Source organism: Sturnus vulgaris, chromosome 10 (assembly GCF_052056855.1).
Source record: "Sturnus vulgaris isolate bStuVul1 chromosome 10, bStuVul1.hap1, whole genome shotgun sequence".
Taxonomy (NCBI): domain Eukaryota; kingdom Metazoa; phylum Chordata; class Aves; order Passeriformes; family Sturnidae; genus Sturnus; species Sturnus vulgaris.
Genome location: NC_142252.1, coordinates 14,539,003 through 14,553,530, shown reverse-complemented (window position 1 = coordinate 14,553,530; position 14,528 = coordinate 14,539,003). Strand labels below are relative to the sequence as shown.

Below are 14,528 nucleotides of genomic sequence, written 5' to 3'. Positions count from 1 at the left end.
AGGAAGGTATAAGTCTATTAACTGAGAGAGCCAGATGCTGCAAAAACAACAGACTAAAAGCACAATATTTCCTTTTGTCCTTGCTGTTTGGTAGCATGGCATCTATTCCTGAGTGAAAACAATAATGGATCACTACAATATGCTGTGCAAGCCCAGGCTGAAATGAGCACACCTGTGGCTGTCAATATAGTTGGATCTGGTATCATAAAAACATGGCATGTCCTTGTGAGGACACTTGTGACTGCAGGAAATAAAGGTCCCTTCCATATCTGGGGAGATATGTAGGCACCAGGTGGACACTGTGCTGTGTGAGCAACAGCTGCATGGTTTAATGGGTGCTAAAGTGGGTAGAAAGAATTGCATCAATTGGATGTTAAGTTTTATTAGACATAGCTTAGTGACAGTGGTAAAATTGACATTCACATTTAATCATGGTCTTTTAAAAATCACAAAAATCATGAACATCAAGATATTAAGTGTTAAATTAACTTCCATTTCTGTTAGTGTACCTTTCTAGAAACATGAATTATTTTAAACTATGCAGCTGCACATGTTACATTCACATAATAAAGCGAACTTCAAATAAAAAAATAAAACAAATTATGTCAATACAAGATGAATATTTACAGACAAGGAAGTTCACTGCTGCTCAAAGAATCATCCAGGGCTCCATGGCCATTCAAGTCATAGTTCCCCATCCTGGAGTTTTATGGGCCTGGTACTGATTCTCGGTAAGAGGGGACTTCTCAGAGTTTGCAGCAGTAAGAATTGTGTTTTCTTGTTAAATAGCTATGAACTGGTCTAGTGGTGAATTCCATAGAATCCAAAGCATAGAAACCAAGTGTAATACCAGAGGCAGTATCAGAACCCAACTTCTGCCTCCTGGCCCTCGTTTCCAGCTGCCTGTTTTTTGAAATTAAAAATACAGTACCAAGCTGCAACTTGTCTCTGCTATCTCCTGGCTACCTAGCTGTGATGGCTGTGTGAAGAACTGGATTTCGTTTCCACTTTTCGTTTTCATTGCCATTGATCTCTAGCTACCTCTGGGGCACAGGAATGTGTGATGGGCTTCCCTGGGCTTTACCTCAGACACTCCGTGAGCAGCAGAGTGGCTTTGAATCTCTTTCTCCTACTGGGAATGGATACAAAAGGACAAACAGGGAGGATCAAGCACAAAACAAGACTGAACACCCATTTCAAAGTAGGCTTTGTACCAGCAAGACCTTTTCCTCCACATCTTTGCAAGTCAAAGAACTGCATCACATTAATGCAGCTTCAGTGCTTTCAGGCCCAAGGAACTCATGGGGACACAGCAGGTTCAATCAATACATCAGCCCAGCACCAGCCCACTCAGTAACTGTCCTCACATCCCACCACGTGACAGTATCTGCCATGAGATGTCTTTGGCCTCTGTTAATTTTCCAAATCTATTCTACTTGTAGGAAGGCAGGATTTTCAGAGGAACCAGGCAGTTTAGAGTGAGGTAAGCTGAGCAATGGGTTTATTTTAGCAATAGGAGCAATATTTATCTAAAGGAATGGTTTGATCACTGGGCTGACTTGCTTGCTGTGGGTTGTTGTTATACAAACCCTGTTTCTGTCACTCAGGAAATACTGCTTCAAACGGTGGTGTCAGGGTAAAACAAATCCCTCTTATTTGTTAAAATACTTTGGTGATTCTTCTATTTCCTTTCCAGCATGCTCCCTCTGCTCCAGAGCCCAGCAGCATCATTACCATAGAGAACTTTGCTCAAACAGTTTCCTACACCAGAATTTTAACTTTGCATGTGCGGGTCAGAAGCATCCATCAGTTGAAAGGCGCAGCACCATGGGATCCTCTACCCAAATGAATTCCAGTAAAGCCAGGCTCAGAAAAAAATCTCTTCAACAGGACTTAGCTCCTTCATATAGAGTAAAATTCAGGAACACACGGGAAAAGAAGAGGATTCATTTAGGTAAATTATTCCCCCACATTCATAATTTATTTGCTATGAGACAAAGGGTCAGTCACCCCTGTACAAAAGGCTGGCAAAGGCTCAAACATCAGTTTGTTGCTACTGAAACCCTACTTCAGGATTGTACCAAAGATCTGACACGTTTCTTTTGGCTCTCTGTAGAAGTTCTCACATGCAATGATATAAAAATGTGGAAAGGAAATGTCAAGCAAATGGAAAACTTTTCTCTCTCTTCAGAGAAAAGAACCCAAATTTAAGATTTGTTGGTAGGACAAAAGCACTTATTCGTGCTGCTGACTCCATAGCATTGAAATTCACACATAATAGCATTCCATAGTGTTAGAAAACATAGACAGATATTTCTCTACTTCTGTTTTACAGCTGCTTTGAGAGATGTGGCATCCACACCTGTATTGGGTGTAGTCCTCTGGCCACACTATTCCCAGGTTGCTGTGCATCCCCCACATCACCCATACAGGGGTTCCCATCACACACTCCGGTTAAGTTCAGGCATTTTCTACACTACCACACACATCAACAAAAACTCCAGTGACAGGAGTATTTTCTTCAATGGTTTCTTATATAGTGGGGCAAGGGGAGAATAACAGAAAATAAATGCACTGAGAAAAAAATGAATTGTTGGTAGGCCAGGATTTTTCTTAAACTTTCACTGAAAAGCAGAAAAGTGCTACAGAAACAGTGGTCCTTTCTGACCAGTCTTCATCAATTGACCACAATTTTATGAACTACAGCAAGCCCTTCAAACAAATATTTGTATTTATTCCATGAGCATTAGTTGGTTTGGGGTTTTTGGGTTTTACTGAGCTTTTGTCATTTTTTTTTTTTCCAGTGGTTATTGTGTGGGTTTGTGGTGTTTTTTAGTTTGGTTGGCTTTTTAATCCAGTGGAATAAGGCCTACAATCAATGCTTTCAAATTGCTTATTCTGGAAGTCTGCCACAGTTACTTTAAAGTAACTACCCAGAAATACAGTTTGTTTATATAGAAGTCCTTTGGGAAATCATTACTGCTCCTGATGGAGTGTCTCAAATATTGCAATTCTAAGGCACAATATTAGAAGATATTTTTATCCTCTAAAAATAGAGGAACATCCAGTTTTCTATAGAAAAATAAGCCACTTAAAGAAAATCCTCAATTTTGGTTATTTTTACTCGAGTCCTTCCTCAATGTCAGTGGCTCCATTCTGAAAGCAAGAATAACCAAGTTATTCTATTTTGAATACTTAGGCATCAAACTACTGTAGAACTGAAGACAGAGGTAACAGAAAACAGTACTGGTGAACTTCCTTCATGTCTATTGACTTCATATCAGCAAATCGTTCATATCATTTAGAAGCACTACTGAATGCTAAGTCCTGTGCAGTGCTAGAGCACCTTCTCTCACAGAGTTTTAATTTCAAAGTAAGTGCTGGTTTTATCCTCAGCCCATCATATTCTGGCATACAGAGAGGCAGGAGCTGGCATTGAAGGCTGGGGTTCCCAAAGACCCACTCCAACCACTAAGTGATACTGCCTCCCCAAATGTAAACTCCCTTTATTTGACGGACAAAATACCTTTAAAATATTAGTAAACACATCAGTCTCTTAATCACTCCTTACGAAGATCCCCTGCACTTGCCAAATCACTTGTAACTAAGCAGCCTCCAGGCATTAGAAGTAAATCCTATTTTTATTTTGAGGCATTTTCAAAGAACGTGACAGCACCATGGAACTGCAGGTAAGTCAGCCTTGTGCAGCACCTAAGGCAACCATGGGTACTTGTTAAATCCAAGGCAATCTGAGTAGTCAAGAGACACATAAACCACTTAGAAACTGCTGATCCTCAGCCTCCTTTGTTATCTGTGGATATCTGTGAGAGAGGTGCTATTTTGAAAGTGAGACAGGTGTATTCCCAAAGTGTTTTCCAGTTTGGTGCATGTGAGAGTGATCATCAAAGCTGAAAGCCCTCCAGCCTGGAAACTACCAGTAACAAGGAAGAGCTCACGATAAAAACCCAGGAAACAAGTAAAAGCAGGTATCTCAACACAGGAAAAGAATCCCATTTGAACATCTGGGGCAGATAATAGTCCAAGTGCAATCTGGAGTCACATCTGTGAAAATTGTCAAGGAATGAGGAGTGGGTTCGTGACAGAGTAACATTTTAAAAAGCCCAAAAGAGCTCTCTTTTGCTGCCTGAACCTGTCACATGCACAAGATAATGTGTGACTCCTACATTCCCAATGGCTGAGCCCTGATCCAGGTGCATCATTCAGCCTGCTTGGGCACCCAGGTGAATCTCCATCCCCCATCGTCGTCCCTGCGCACAAAGGCCTGTCCTTGGTGGAAGCTGTGTGTTCTCACATTGCGGTGGGGACTCAGGGACGTTGTGAAGGCCACTTCTGTTTTGTTGGGTGACAAACCACCAGTCAAATAAGGCAACTCATAGGCTGGGAGGGAGGAAACACTTGGAACTGGTGAGGAGATGCATGGTGCTGAAGAAAATTGAGGAAGGAAGGGAGAATCCTCGGTGCATGGATGGGTGCTGCTGCTGCCTGGGGACACATGGCTACAGCTAAACACTGCTGCTGCTCCTTCCCTGTGCTCATAGTCCACTGCTCCCCCAGGGCTCAGGCAGTACGTGTCTGTTCCAAGGTCTGTGGACAGGGCACTGTAGTTAGCTGAAGTTTCATCAATGGTGTTCACATCTTTTAATCCTAAGGTCTGCAAGACCCAGCTGTCCACAGCAGGGCTGGCTTGCTCTTCACAGGCAGTGAATTCATTGAAAAGGTTCCTTCTAGCTTTGGAAGCATGAGGAGTTTCATGAGGAGAAAAGCAGTGGTCCTCTTTTAATCTCCTCTTGGTACTTTTGAGGATAGCACAAGTTTTTTGCCCATGGCCAGACAGTAGTTTCTATTAAAAAAAACAAAACAACAAGGTAGAGACAGAAGATTAAACTTTGAATTTGAACACCTGAAAGCAACAAGTTTCTGACCTCAGATGCACAAGATGGTTAGTACTGTCCTTACAGTGATGCTTTTTTTTCCACCCTCTGCTTAAACGTATGGGTATCACCAACTATTTTGTATCTTTACAGTATCTGCAACAACTCCATCCTTGAAAGAGAAGTGTGTGACTATGTCAGTAAGATCTGTGCTTTGATGGCATTCTGAGCCCTGTGCTCCCACCTGGCTCTGTGACAGCAGTGCTTTGCAGGTGAGCAGGGCATGGAGGGCAAAGAGGAAGCCTGACAAAGATGGAGGATGCAAAGGTAACTCATGCTGGAACAGGGTGATCCTGACAAGGCAGTGCTCAGAGCAGTGGCCTGAGTGGCACTGCACTCATAATTCACCTCAGTTGTCATTATCCTAGGATAAGAGCCCTTCAGGCATCCAGGTATGGTCAAAGGAAGGCAAGAGTAAACAAGGAGGCTCCCCACCATGTCCTGAAATCACTGCTCAGACACCTCCCATGACTGTTCCACACTGGACCCTTCTCCATATGGGGTGTGGCCATGTCTCCCTGCTGTGCCCAGTTTTCTACTGCCAGGAGCCACGTCTGGCCATGGGAAGAAGGACATCATGCCAACAACTCATCAACAGGATGGAAAAGGAAAGTCTCCTATGTCCTACTGTCTTGTTTACCTCATGCCCAATCCACAGAGCTGAGCAAATAATCAATAGTTCAGTTTCATGGGCAAGGCTGGAATAGCAAAAAATGTCTTTAAGCTGACAAGAAAGAATTATTTTCTTTATTTTTGTTTAGCTGAGAGACAAAGAATCCAAAGGTTAAAAAAACCATTCACACTTAGTTACACAGAATGTTTCATCCAACCTGAAATGTTTAACTTTGTATTTCACCATTAAAAAATACATCACACACACAACTTTTTAATTAATAAACTGGAAAAAAATAAATCTTTATCAAAGGGATAATTGACAAAGCAAAGGCATTAAAAATATATACTCAAATTTGAAGTTTTTACAAAAAAACTCCACCCAAAACATTAGAATAATTTTACCTTGACTATATAATCTTAACTTACTTATAGCTAACTAATGAATTAAACTTAATTATTCCAGGTACTACACTGTCTCCAGAGTCAGAACCTGACAGGACATCATTTCTGGAGGAAACTGTCACCTTTGTGAATTCAAATGTGAGTGTGAGTTCCACTGCAGGTTGCCTACACTCTTAGATTTTCCATATATTTTACTGGCCTGTACCTAATCAACCTGTTCCTTCTGCACATATTTGTATGACAGGTTTGAACACAATACCTTGGCTCTTTCTTCTAAACACTTAATCAGGGCAGAATTCAGGTATTGTCGGAGGTTATTATTTTCTTCATGTAACCTAGCAAGTTCCTCTTCCTTCTGAAGCAAAGTATCTTGAAGCTGTGGAATAGAGATATTGATGAATAGGTGTTGACTCTGTAACTTAATAGCAATTGCCCTCTGGTACAAACTGCTTGGATTTGATGATCTGGGTGTTTGCTTTGTGAGCTCAACCCACCCCCTTCAGCCTCTTATCCCTATAAATCTAAGTGGCATGACTGTTCAGTTTTGACTTTTGACTTCCTTTAATCTTTAAGTGAATGTTTGAGAAGATTACTCTGAAAAAAAACCCTGTAACCACAGAATAATAGTAGAAAAGAATTACAGGTAGCCCTGTGAGCAGCCAGAAATGGTCACGGGCATGAGAGCAGCTTCAGGACCTCCTCTTGAGCTGCAGTAAACATCCCTTTGCACCCCTCCTTCCCATTTATAGCTTGCTGGTGAAAAAAAGGAGGAGGAGTTGCAAAGTAACAATTTACGGGGGTACCGTGAAGAAGGAAGATGCAGCTGCCACTCTTTATCACTCAGTGATCTCCAATTCTGCACCCTACTGTGAAAGCCCTGGTACATATACAGAGTTGAGATAATGCCTGGTCTCAAAAGCTGAACAGGAATAGGAGACACCTAACACTTTTCCATGGGAAATCTAAGTGTTTACAGATAGATTTTTAGCTCTTGATCATAGCTCTGGAGACTTCTTTAGGAGGACAGAGAATCTTCTGCCAAGGACCACAGGCATCTGCTGAGCACAGGCTCAGTCAAGAACAGACTTAAATGACTGAGGCATAGCCAAAGAAAGCATACACTGACATCTGGAACTACGGTTTGATTCTAGGGACCTTTAAGCAATTATCTGAATTTTCACTGACTTCACTGTGTCAAAACATCATTCCAAGTGCTTGAGCAGAGTCATCAATCTGGAGTTTCTTCATGTAAGACAGTTCAGCGTTTCTTCTGTCTCTTGTTGGGATTTACAAAAAAATGAAAGAAAAGAGAAAATAACGGAAAACCTGATGGTTAAAGTGGTTGATCATCCGTGTAATTAGGCAATTCTGGTGGATTCTTTTCCCATGAAGTTAAACCTGGTGGAATCAGGTGGACACACACTACGTATTTTTAGCCAACAGCATCATCAGAGACTGAGGGATCCCCTGTTCGTGTCCCTGGTTTTCTTTAGTGCCAAGGCTGCTGCTGCTGCAATATGATGTAAGAAGGGAGGAATGGATAGGGAAACCCACCACAGTTGGTCCGACTTCACAGGACAGCATGGAGGAGACAAATACTTCAAGCAAGGAACAACAGTTTTGTATCACTTCCGACATCCGTGCCAGTGCCAGAAGACATGCCATAAGGCGAGCCAGAAGGTACCATACGTGACACAAAGTTCGGGACCCTGGTGGGGTGAACCCGGGGGTGCTGGGGGGCGCGGAGCCTTTACCTGCTTGTTTCTGTAGAGCTGGGAGGATAGCTGGTCTCCCTGCCACGCCGCGTCCTGGGCACAGAGCTGTGGGCTGCAGAACTGGCCTGCGGAGCAGAGCGAGTGTTAGCCCAGCCCGGCCCCGCACCGCTCCCAGCCGGCCCCGCCGCCCAGGCGGCAGCTGAGCGCACTCACCCGGCGGCCGAGCCTCCCGCCGGCCCTGGCTGTGCGGCGGCTCCGCGGCGCAGACGGCGGCCCAGGTCTCCTTGGAAACACCGGCGGGGGCGGACCAGGGGCAGGCCGAGCCCCCGGCGAAGTCCGGCTCCGGGCACGGCCGGCCGGCGCTCTGCGGAGGGAAGGGGCCGAGGCGATGGGGCGCTCGGCGGGGCCCCGAGGAGAGGCGGTGCCAGCCCGGCCCCGCCGCGCCGCGGTACGAGCGCCCCGGCGGGGCAGCGCTCTCCCCGCTGCTGTCCCGGCCGGGCTGTGCTCGGCTGCCGTCGCGGGCAGCCCCGCTGCCCTTGCCAAGCACCGGCGGCCCCCGAGGCAGCGCCCAGCCCTGACCCGGTGCCCGCTCCCCCGTTTTCCTGGTGGCACCGCTCCGTGCGCCGAGCGTGGGCAGTGCCGCCCCGCCAGCCCCGCAGCACTGGGGCTCCGAGCACAGCTGTGCCAGGGAGCACTGCGGCTCAGTTTACTGCAAACCCTTGGGAAATACTACGGTCCTGCGTGGGTTTAGGGTGAAGGGAGGTCCTATGCTGTCCTTGGCCAGCTCGTTCCTGCCACCACGGGTGTTCGACTCAGCTCTAAAGCAACAGCACAGAGAGAGCAGAGTCACCTCCTGGCTGCTCGCACTCTCTTCTGCCCCTGCAGTTCTGCAGGAGTCCCAGACCGCAAATCCTGGGGTTGTCTCTGGATTCACCTTTTCTCCCTCCTCCAAATAAGCCTCATCTGCAGCAACTCTAAATCTCTGCAAGGAAGGCAACGGCAGAGCTTGGAGCCTCAGTCAGGGAGTCTGCCCACCCAAGGCACAGCAGCAGAGACTGCACTGGCAGGTAGAGGAGAGCCCTCTTTCTTTCCCATCTTAAGAGGGCACAAAATCTATTGCACTCCCTCAAGGGAGAGACCAACTTCTCCTCCTCTGCCTCGAGGTCGAGAGAAATGCAAAGAGCACTTACCATATTAGTGGCAGAATGAAATGCAGGTCTTGGGAGCACGTTTCTGTTAAAGCCCCAGAGAGGTTTAAATGGCTCTGAAGGAGGGGGAGAGGGGGGAGACCGGGGAGGCGAGTTTAATCTAAAGGAGCTCCCAGTGACGCCTCAGAGCTCTCCTGAAACCCAGCAATCTGATTTGGTGTAAAGCTGTCAAACTTGTGACGTGAATAAACAGCAAACTTGCTGAAATCAAAGTCATTCTGATCCCACAAATCAACACAAGGAAGGAGGGAAAAGAAAAGGAGGGAGAAGGAAAAAAAAGCTTCCACACACCTCAGGGCAGCAGTGAACTGGTGTGTGTGAGTTTCACTCCAGGAAATGAACAGGCATCCAGGGAAGCATCCCACATATTCAGAATAAGGCTGCTGGTGTTACTGGTGAGTTTTTGATTTGCTTTGTTTTGAAGCCTTGTTTGCAGTTGTAAAATTCATCAGGAAGAAACAAGTCTGTCCAACCCGCCTGGCTAACAGAGAGGGTTTTGCCCGGCTTCTCAGAGGTGTGTAGAAGCAAATATGATTCAGAGTACTTGTGTGGAAGTTCTGAGGAAGAAAGGGCAGGTTTCAGAACACAGTCTGCAATGACAAGCTCCTGCAAATATCTCGCTATATCAGGAATGTTTTCTGTCAAGCCCCAGGCTTCCAAAAGATCTTAGGATATAAATGTGGCAGTGGTAAAAGATTTACTATCATAAAGGATTTACTACCATAATGTTGCAAAAGCCATGAACAGGCTGTGAAAGGCAGATTGTCTCCATCTAGTCACCTCTGATTCCTATCAGATTTACATAGCAATCAAAATCCATGGACAAACTTGAGTTTTTCCCAGGGGGGAACAAAATAATCAAACCAAAAATCTTCACTGAGGGTCTGTCTTTGAATAGCACAGGGGATGGTGGGAATAAAGCAAATAGCAGAGCAGTTGTTCCGCCAGGATCCTGCCCCTGCCATGGCAAGGGCTGTTCCGGGTGCTATCCTGACCTGTCTGCATCCAGCAAGGACGAGGCTGGGCCGAGGGCAGGCCGTGCTGGCATATGGGATGGTCGCTCATTTCTCCCCTGGAGGATGCTCAGTGCTCTTCCCCCATCAGCAAGCCTCAGGGACAATACAAGAGGGCCATTTGCCTTCCACTCTTTTATCACCGGCTATTTTCCTAAGTAGCTGCCCAAAGTAAACTGGCAGCTATACCAAATTAAAACACTGCCATCTCCCACCTTTTTTTTTTTTCCCGTTGGTTTGGTTGTGTAGGATTTTTTTTGTTGTTTTTCTTTGTTGTTTGTTTTTTTTTTTTTTTTTCCCAACAGAAGCATTGAAAAAAGGCCTGGCACTCTGAGCCTACAGTGCCTGGGGTCACCCTTTAGATTTCTTAACCTGCAGCACAGCATATTTGGTAACTGCTGTGATAACTCACTTCCTTCAGATGCCAACCACTCTGCACGGCTGTGTCCTTGGTTGGCGACTGAGGAACAGTGGCTGTGTGACACACGCCCAACACGCGCCAAGGCCCAGCGCAGTTCCTCGGCCAGCTCCGGTCCCTCTGCGCTCTGCTGAGCTGCCGCAGGGCGCTCTGGCACCGGCGGCTCCCTCACACCGGGCACATCCCAGGCAAGCACCGCTGCTCTGGGTAATGGCCCGGCGGAGGCGGAGAAAGCCGGCAGGGGAGAGGTGCAGGGGCGGGCAAGCTGGAGGAGCCCTCAGCGCCCGCAGCAGCCCCATGCGAGAGGCGAACGCCCCGTGGATCCCGCCGGGCACTGCCAGCGCCTCCGCGCCCCGCAGCGCGGCCTGAGACCGCACGAACCGCGGCCATGTTGGCGCTGCCCAAGATGGCGTCATCAGCCCGCGCCGCCCCCGCCGCGCGGGGATGGTGGCGGGGGGAGCTGCGGTCTCTCCTCCGGTGCCGGGACTGCCTCATCCCGGTGCCCGGACTGCCCTATTCCCGATGCCGGGACTGCCCCATTCCCGGTGCCCGGACTGCCCTATTCCCGATGCCGGGACTGCCTCATCCCGGTGCCCGGACTGCCCTATTCCCGATGCCGGGACTGCCCCATTCCCGGTGCCCGGACTACCCTATTCCCGATGCCGGGACTGCCCCATCCCGGTGCCCGGACTGCCCCACTGTCGGTGCCCGGCTCCGGGCAGCTCGGGCCGTGCCCGCCTGGCCCCGGACGGGGTGAGGCGGGTGCGGAGGAGCCTGCAGCGGGTGCAGAGCAGGGATGCCCTGCTCTGGGGGTGCCCCCATGTCGCCCCGAGGCTCCTCGTGGCTCCGCTGTCGGGGCAGCAGCACATAGAGGAGAGCTGGTGTCTGAAGAGCACATCCAGGGGATAATTAGGGGTTAGAGCAGCTCTGTTATGAGAGACTGAGGGAACGGGGCTTCCCCTTAGGGGATCTCATTAATGCGTATAAATAAGAGGTGGGGGTCAAGAGGAAGGTGCCAGACTCTTTTCAGTGGTGCCCAGTGACTGGACGAGGAACTATGGCCATAAACTAGAACACAAGAAACTTTACCCAAACATCTGCAAGAACTTTCTATTGAGGGTGGTGGGCACTGGAAGAGCTGCCCAGGAAGGGTGTGGATTGTCCCTCTCTAGGGACATCTCAAACTCACCTGGAAGGCGTTGTTGGGTCTGCACACCTGGCGTGGTGTTGGCTGGGGGCTGACAATGCTCGGCTTTCTGAGCTCAAGGAATTCAAGTCAGATCACCAAGGCTGATATGCTGGGGAGTGAAACGTTGTACATGGGTAAAAGACAACCAAATCAGAGCCTTGGTAGTCTGGGGAGATACCCTTTGGGTGACTGCCAAAGAAAGAAAAATGCTATTGTTGTAGGAGAGAAACACCTGATTTTGCAAAATGGTGCGTGGATGGTCACATATGATGATGGAAGAGATTGAAGTCACAGTAGCAATCACACACTGATGTATGTGTGCAAAACAAAACTAAGTAACAATCGTCTGCTAATTTTCCTCTTCATCCGGAGCTCTTACTGCTCATTGTAGTTAATGATGGACCTCTTTAATTAGGAATAAAATTCTGAGGCAAAATGTTTATCAAGTCTACAATATTGCTTCATTGGAGATTTCACTTTGAATGTCATAGCAGCTCTTTTCTGAAGTTCTGGGGACACATAAGTGTATTGCAGTGCGTTAATTACTGTATGTTCTTTGTACCTATATTTTCTTCTGTAATTTCTATGATGTTTTTTGTTTAAAGAACAGTGGTGAAGCTAATCCTTCAGGTTAATATTAAAAAAAACCCCCAAACTGTTATTTCTGGTTTATGCCTTTTTTATGTAAAGATGGCATTAAAGTTACATTTTCATCATAGTGAATGGGCTCTCAGGAGGGATGGTACACAGAAGAAAATAATATTTACAGGTAGTTTAATACAAGTCTTATACCAGGCTTACAACAGTTACAGTATGAGTTACTTTGCATGCTGACACCTGCAGAGGTATCCAAACCCACGCCAGTTCCTCTTTATTTGTCCTGCCATATTACTGCTACAGTGCTTCTTATCTGTGTTAAGAGTGCTGAAGTGAATCAGTGACAAAACAGAGGCTCACACTCAGGATATTAACCTATTGACAGGTACACACAGGCACTTGCATGAATCTCTGATCATTTTTGTAAATCAAAGGTGGGAGAAATCAAACCTGATGAGACTGATTTGCAAAAAATGCTTTTGAAAGGGAATTTATGCAGATACGGGTTCTGGCTGTTTTTCTGATCAGTCTTCCTCCTTGAACGCAGGACTAAAAGGCACTTCCCAAATCCAGTCCCCTGCTGTTGAGACATTCTTAAACTTTTCAATCTCCCTCTTAAAACTAATTAGGTTATTTTCCTTATGTTATTCCCACTGTGAGGCTACACCGTACTCTGAGCTCTGATGGCTGGACACTTTCTAGTTTCCAGGCTAAATACATTCATAGCAGGTATAATCCCTTTTGTCCTTGTGCCAAACTCCTGCTCTAGTTTAGACACTTCATCTCCCTCTCCAGTGTTTAGCCTTGATGTCTTTGCAAAGCACTGTCACACATTGTCTTTTCCTTTAGGTCAAAGAAGGCAGGTTCTTTTACAATCTTTCCTGACCTTAGGAACCCATCTCAGAAAATATTCCAGCTGATATTAACCTGTTTCTCAAATGGATGTCCAAAGTTACTCAGGTTGCTGTGTAACAGATCATTGTTTAGAAAAAAGCATGGGGAAATCTTTCTCTTTTATATCTTTCTGGTATATTTTAGGGCAGTCTTTACCTTTCTCATCAGTCATACCAGTTACTAGTCTTGAAATCACAGTCAGGTAGCAGTGAATACACCTGTGGGCTTTATTTCCTGTAAAATCCAGTTAAATCAAACTGAGTCTTCAGTACTGTTGGGCTTCAGCTCTCCCGTGTTGATACTTTTTGGTACTGTGGAGATTCATGAGAGTTTAGAATAAAGAAAAAAGACAACTACAAGATGGTAAAACCGTAAAACACCTTTCTGGGTTTACCTGCAGTTTCTCACAGCAAGAGTGGTGAATCAGTGACTAGAGGATGGAATTTATTTGAAAAAATTGAAGGTTTTCTAAATAGATAATGGCACCCTTTATGTATAGAATATCCTTACAAGTGAAATGTTTAAGGACCGTGTTTGAATAACATCTGTGCCATGTGTTGTGTCCACAAGTGCTCCCCCATCTGTTATCACCCCTGCTAACAGCAAATCTTGGGTCTCTCCTGTGGATGTAGCTGTTGTTTCAAAAGGAACAGCAGATCCCTGCTTTGAAGAGAGACCTGTTAGGTAAGCACAGATAACTGCTCATGAAGATCCAGGAATATAAGAGACTTGCTCTTGTGATGCTGGTACTGCTTTTTACTCTTCAAAATTTCCCTCAAATTTCCAATCTGACTCTGTTCATGGACATTTGTGGCTTTAGCTTTTTCTGTTTTGCCCTGTGTGCCATTCGATGTCTTATAAACAACAATCTATGCTGTGAGTGTTTGGATTTGTTAATTGTTTTTCTGTTTTGCCAGCCATCTGAGAAGCGGTCCTCTAGATTGCACTTAATTACACACCCAAGTACAGGAATGAGGTTTCTCCGAAATGGAAAGACAAATGGAAAAAGTGCAAGTTTTATGAACACAGAATATGTTTACAGAATTTACTGCTTGCAGAATGTAACTGAGAGTGAGAGGATAAAAAATAACGAGTTTTTATAGTTCTGGGGTTCTCTTTTGAATGTTTTCATTAATTCTACTGGGTATATTGACCTTTTGTCAGCGGAGGGCATTAATTGCACTGGTTTAGTATCCTATGGACATGTTCTCTCAGAACTCATCTCGGGCTCTATTTATTGCCTGTTTTTTGCCTTTTCCTTTGGCTGGAATTGTATCATAAAAGCACTCTAAGGTCCTGATCTCAGGGCTGGTTTTTGATGAGCTAATGGGTTCTCCTGAAAACTGCCAGTGAGAAATTTGTTAGTGTTGCCAATCTGATTGGTGTATAGAAGAGAAATATGTTCTACTCCTGGGTCTGATGTACAGTTTCATAGTAGCACTTAAATGCCTGAAACTTCAGATCACCCATTTACGCTATACACCTAAGTCAGTCTCTGCATCTTTGTTTCAGTTCCTCACCTATC

The 14,528-nt window shown here is 45.9% G+C and overlaps 2 protein-coding genes across 2 annotated transcripts in view; one reads left to right on the top strand and one right to left on the bottom strand.

Moving 5' to 3' along the window:
- Positions 1-362: 362 nt before the first annotated feature.
- GMNC (geminin coiled-coil domain containing) lies at positions 363-10,818 on the bottom strand. Its single transcript, XM_088171009.1, has 5 exons — positions 10,705-10,818; positions 7,898-8,363; positions 7,724-7,809; positions 6,229-6,345; positions 363-4,861 (listed from the first exon to the last, which is right to left on the bottom strand). The coding sequence occupies exons 1-5, from the start codon at positions 10,816-10,818 to the stop codon at positions 4,217-4,219; spliced, it is 1,428 nt and encodes a 475-aa protein (XP_088027135.1). The 3' UTR covers positions 363-4,216.
- OSTN (osteocrin) overlaps positions 9,150-14,528 on the top strand; it is a 92,027-nt gene continuing 86,648 nt past the window's right edge. The window contains exon 1 of the mRNA XM_088170902.1: positions 9,150-9,287. The gene's annotated coding sequence lies outside the window, so the exon portion shown is untranslated. The remainder of the gene's footprint in view (positions 9,288-14,528) is intronic.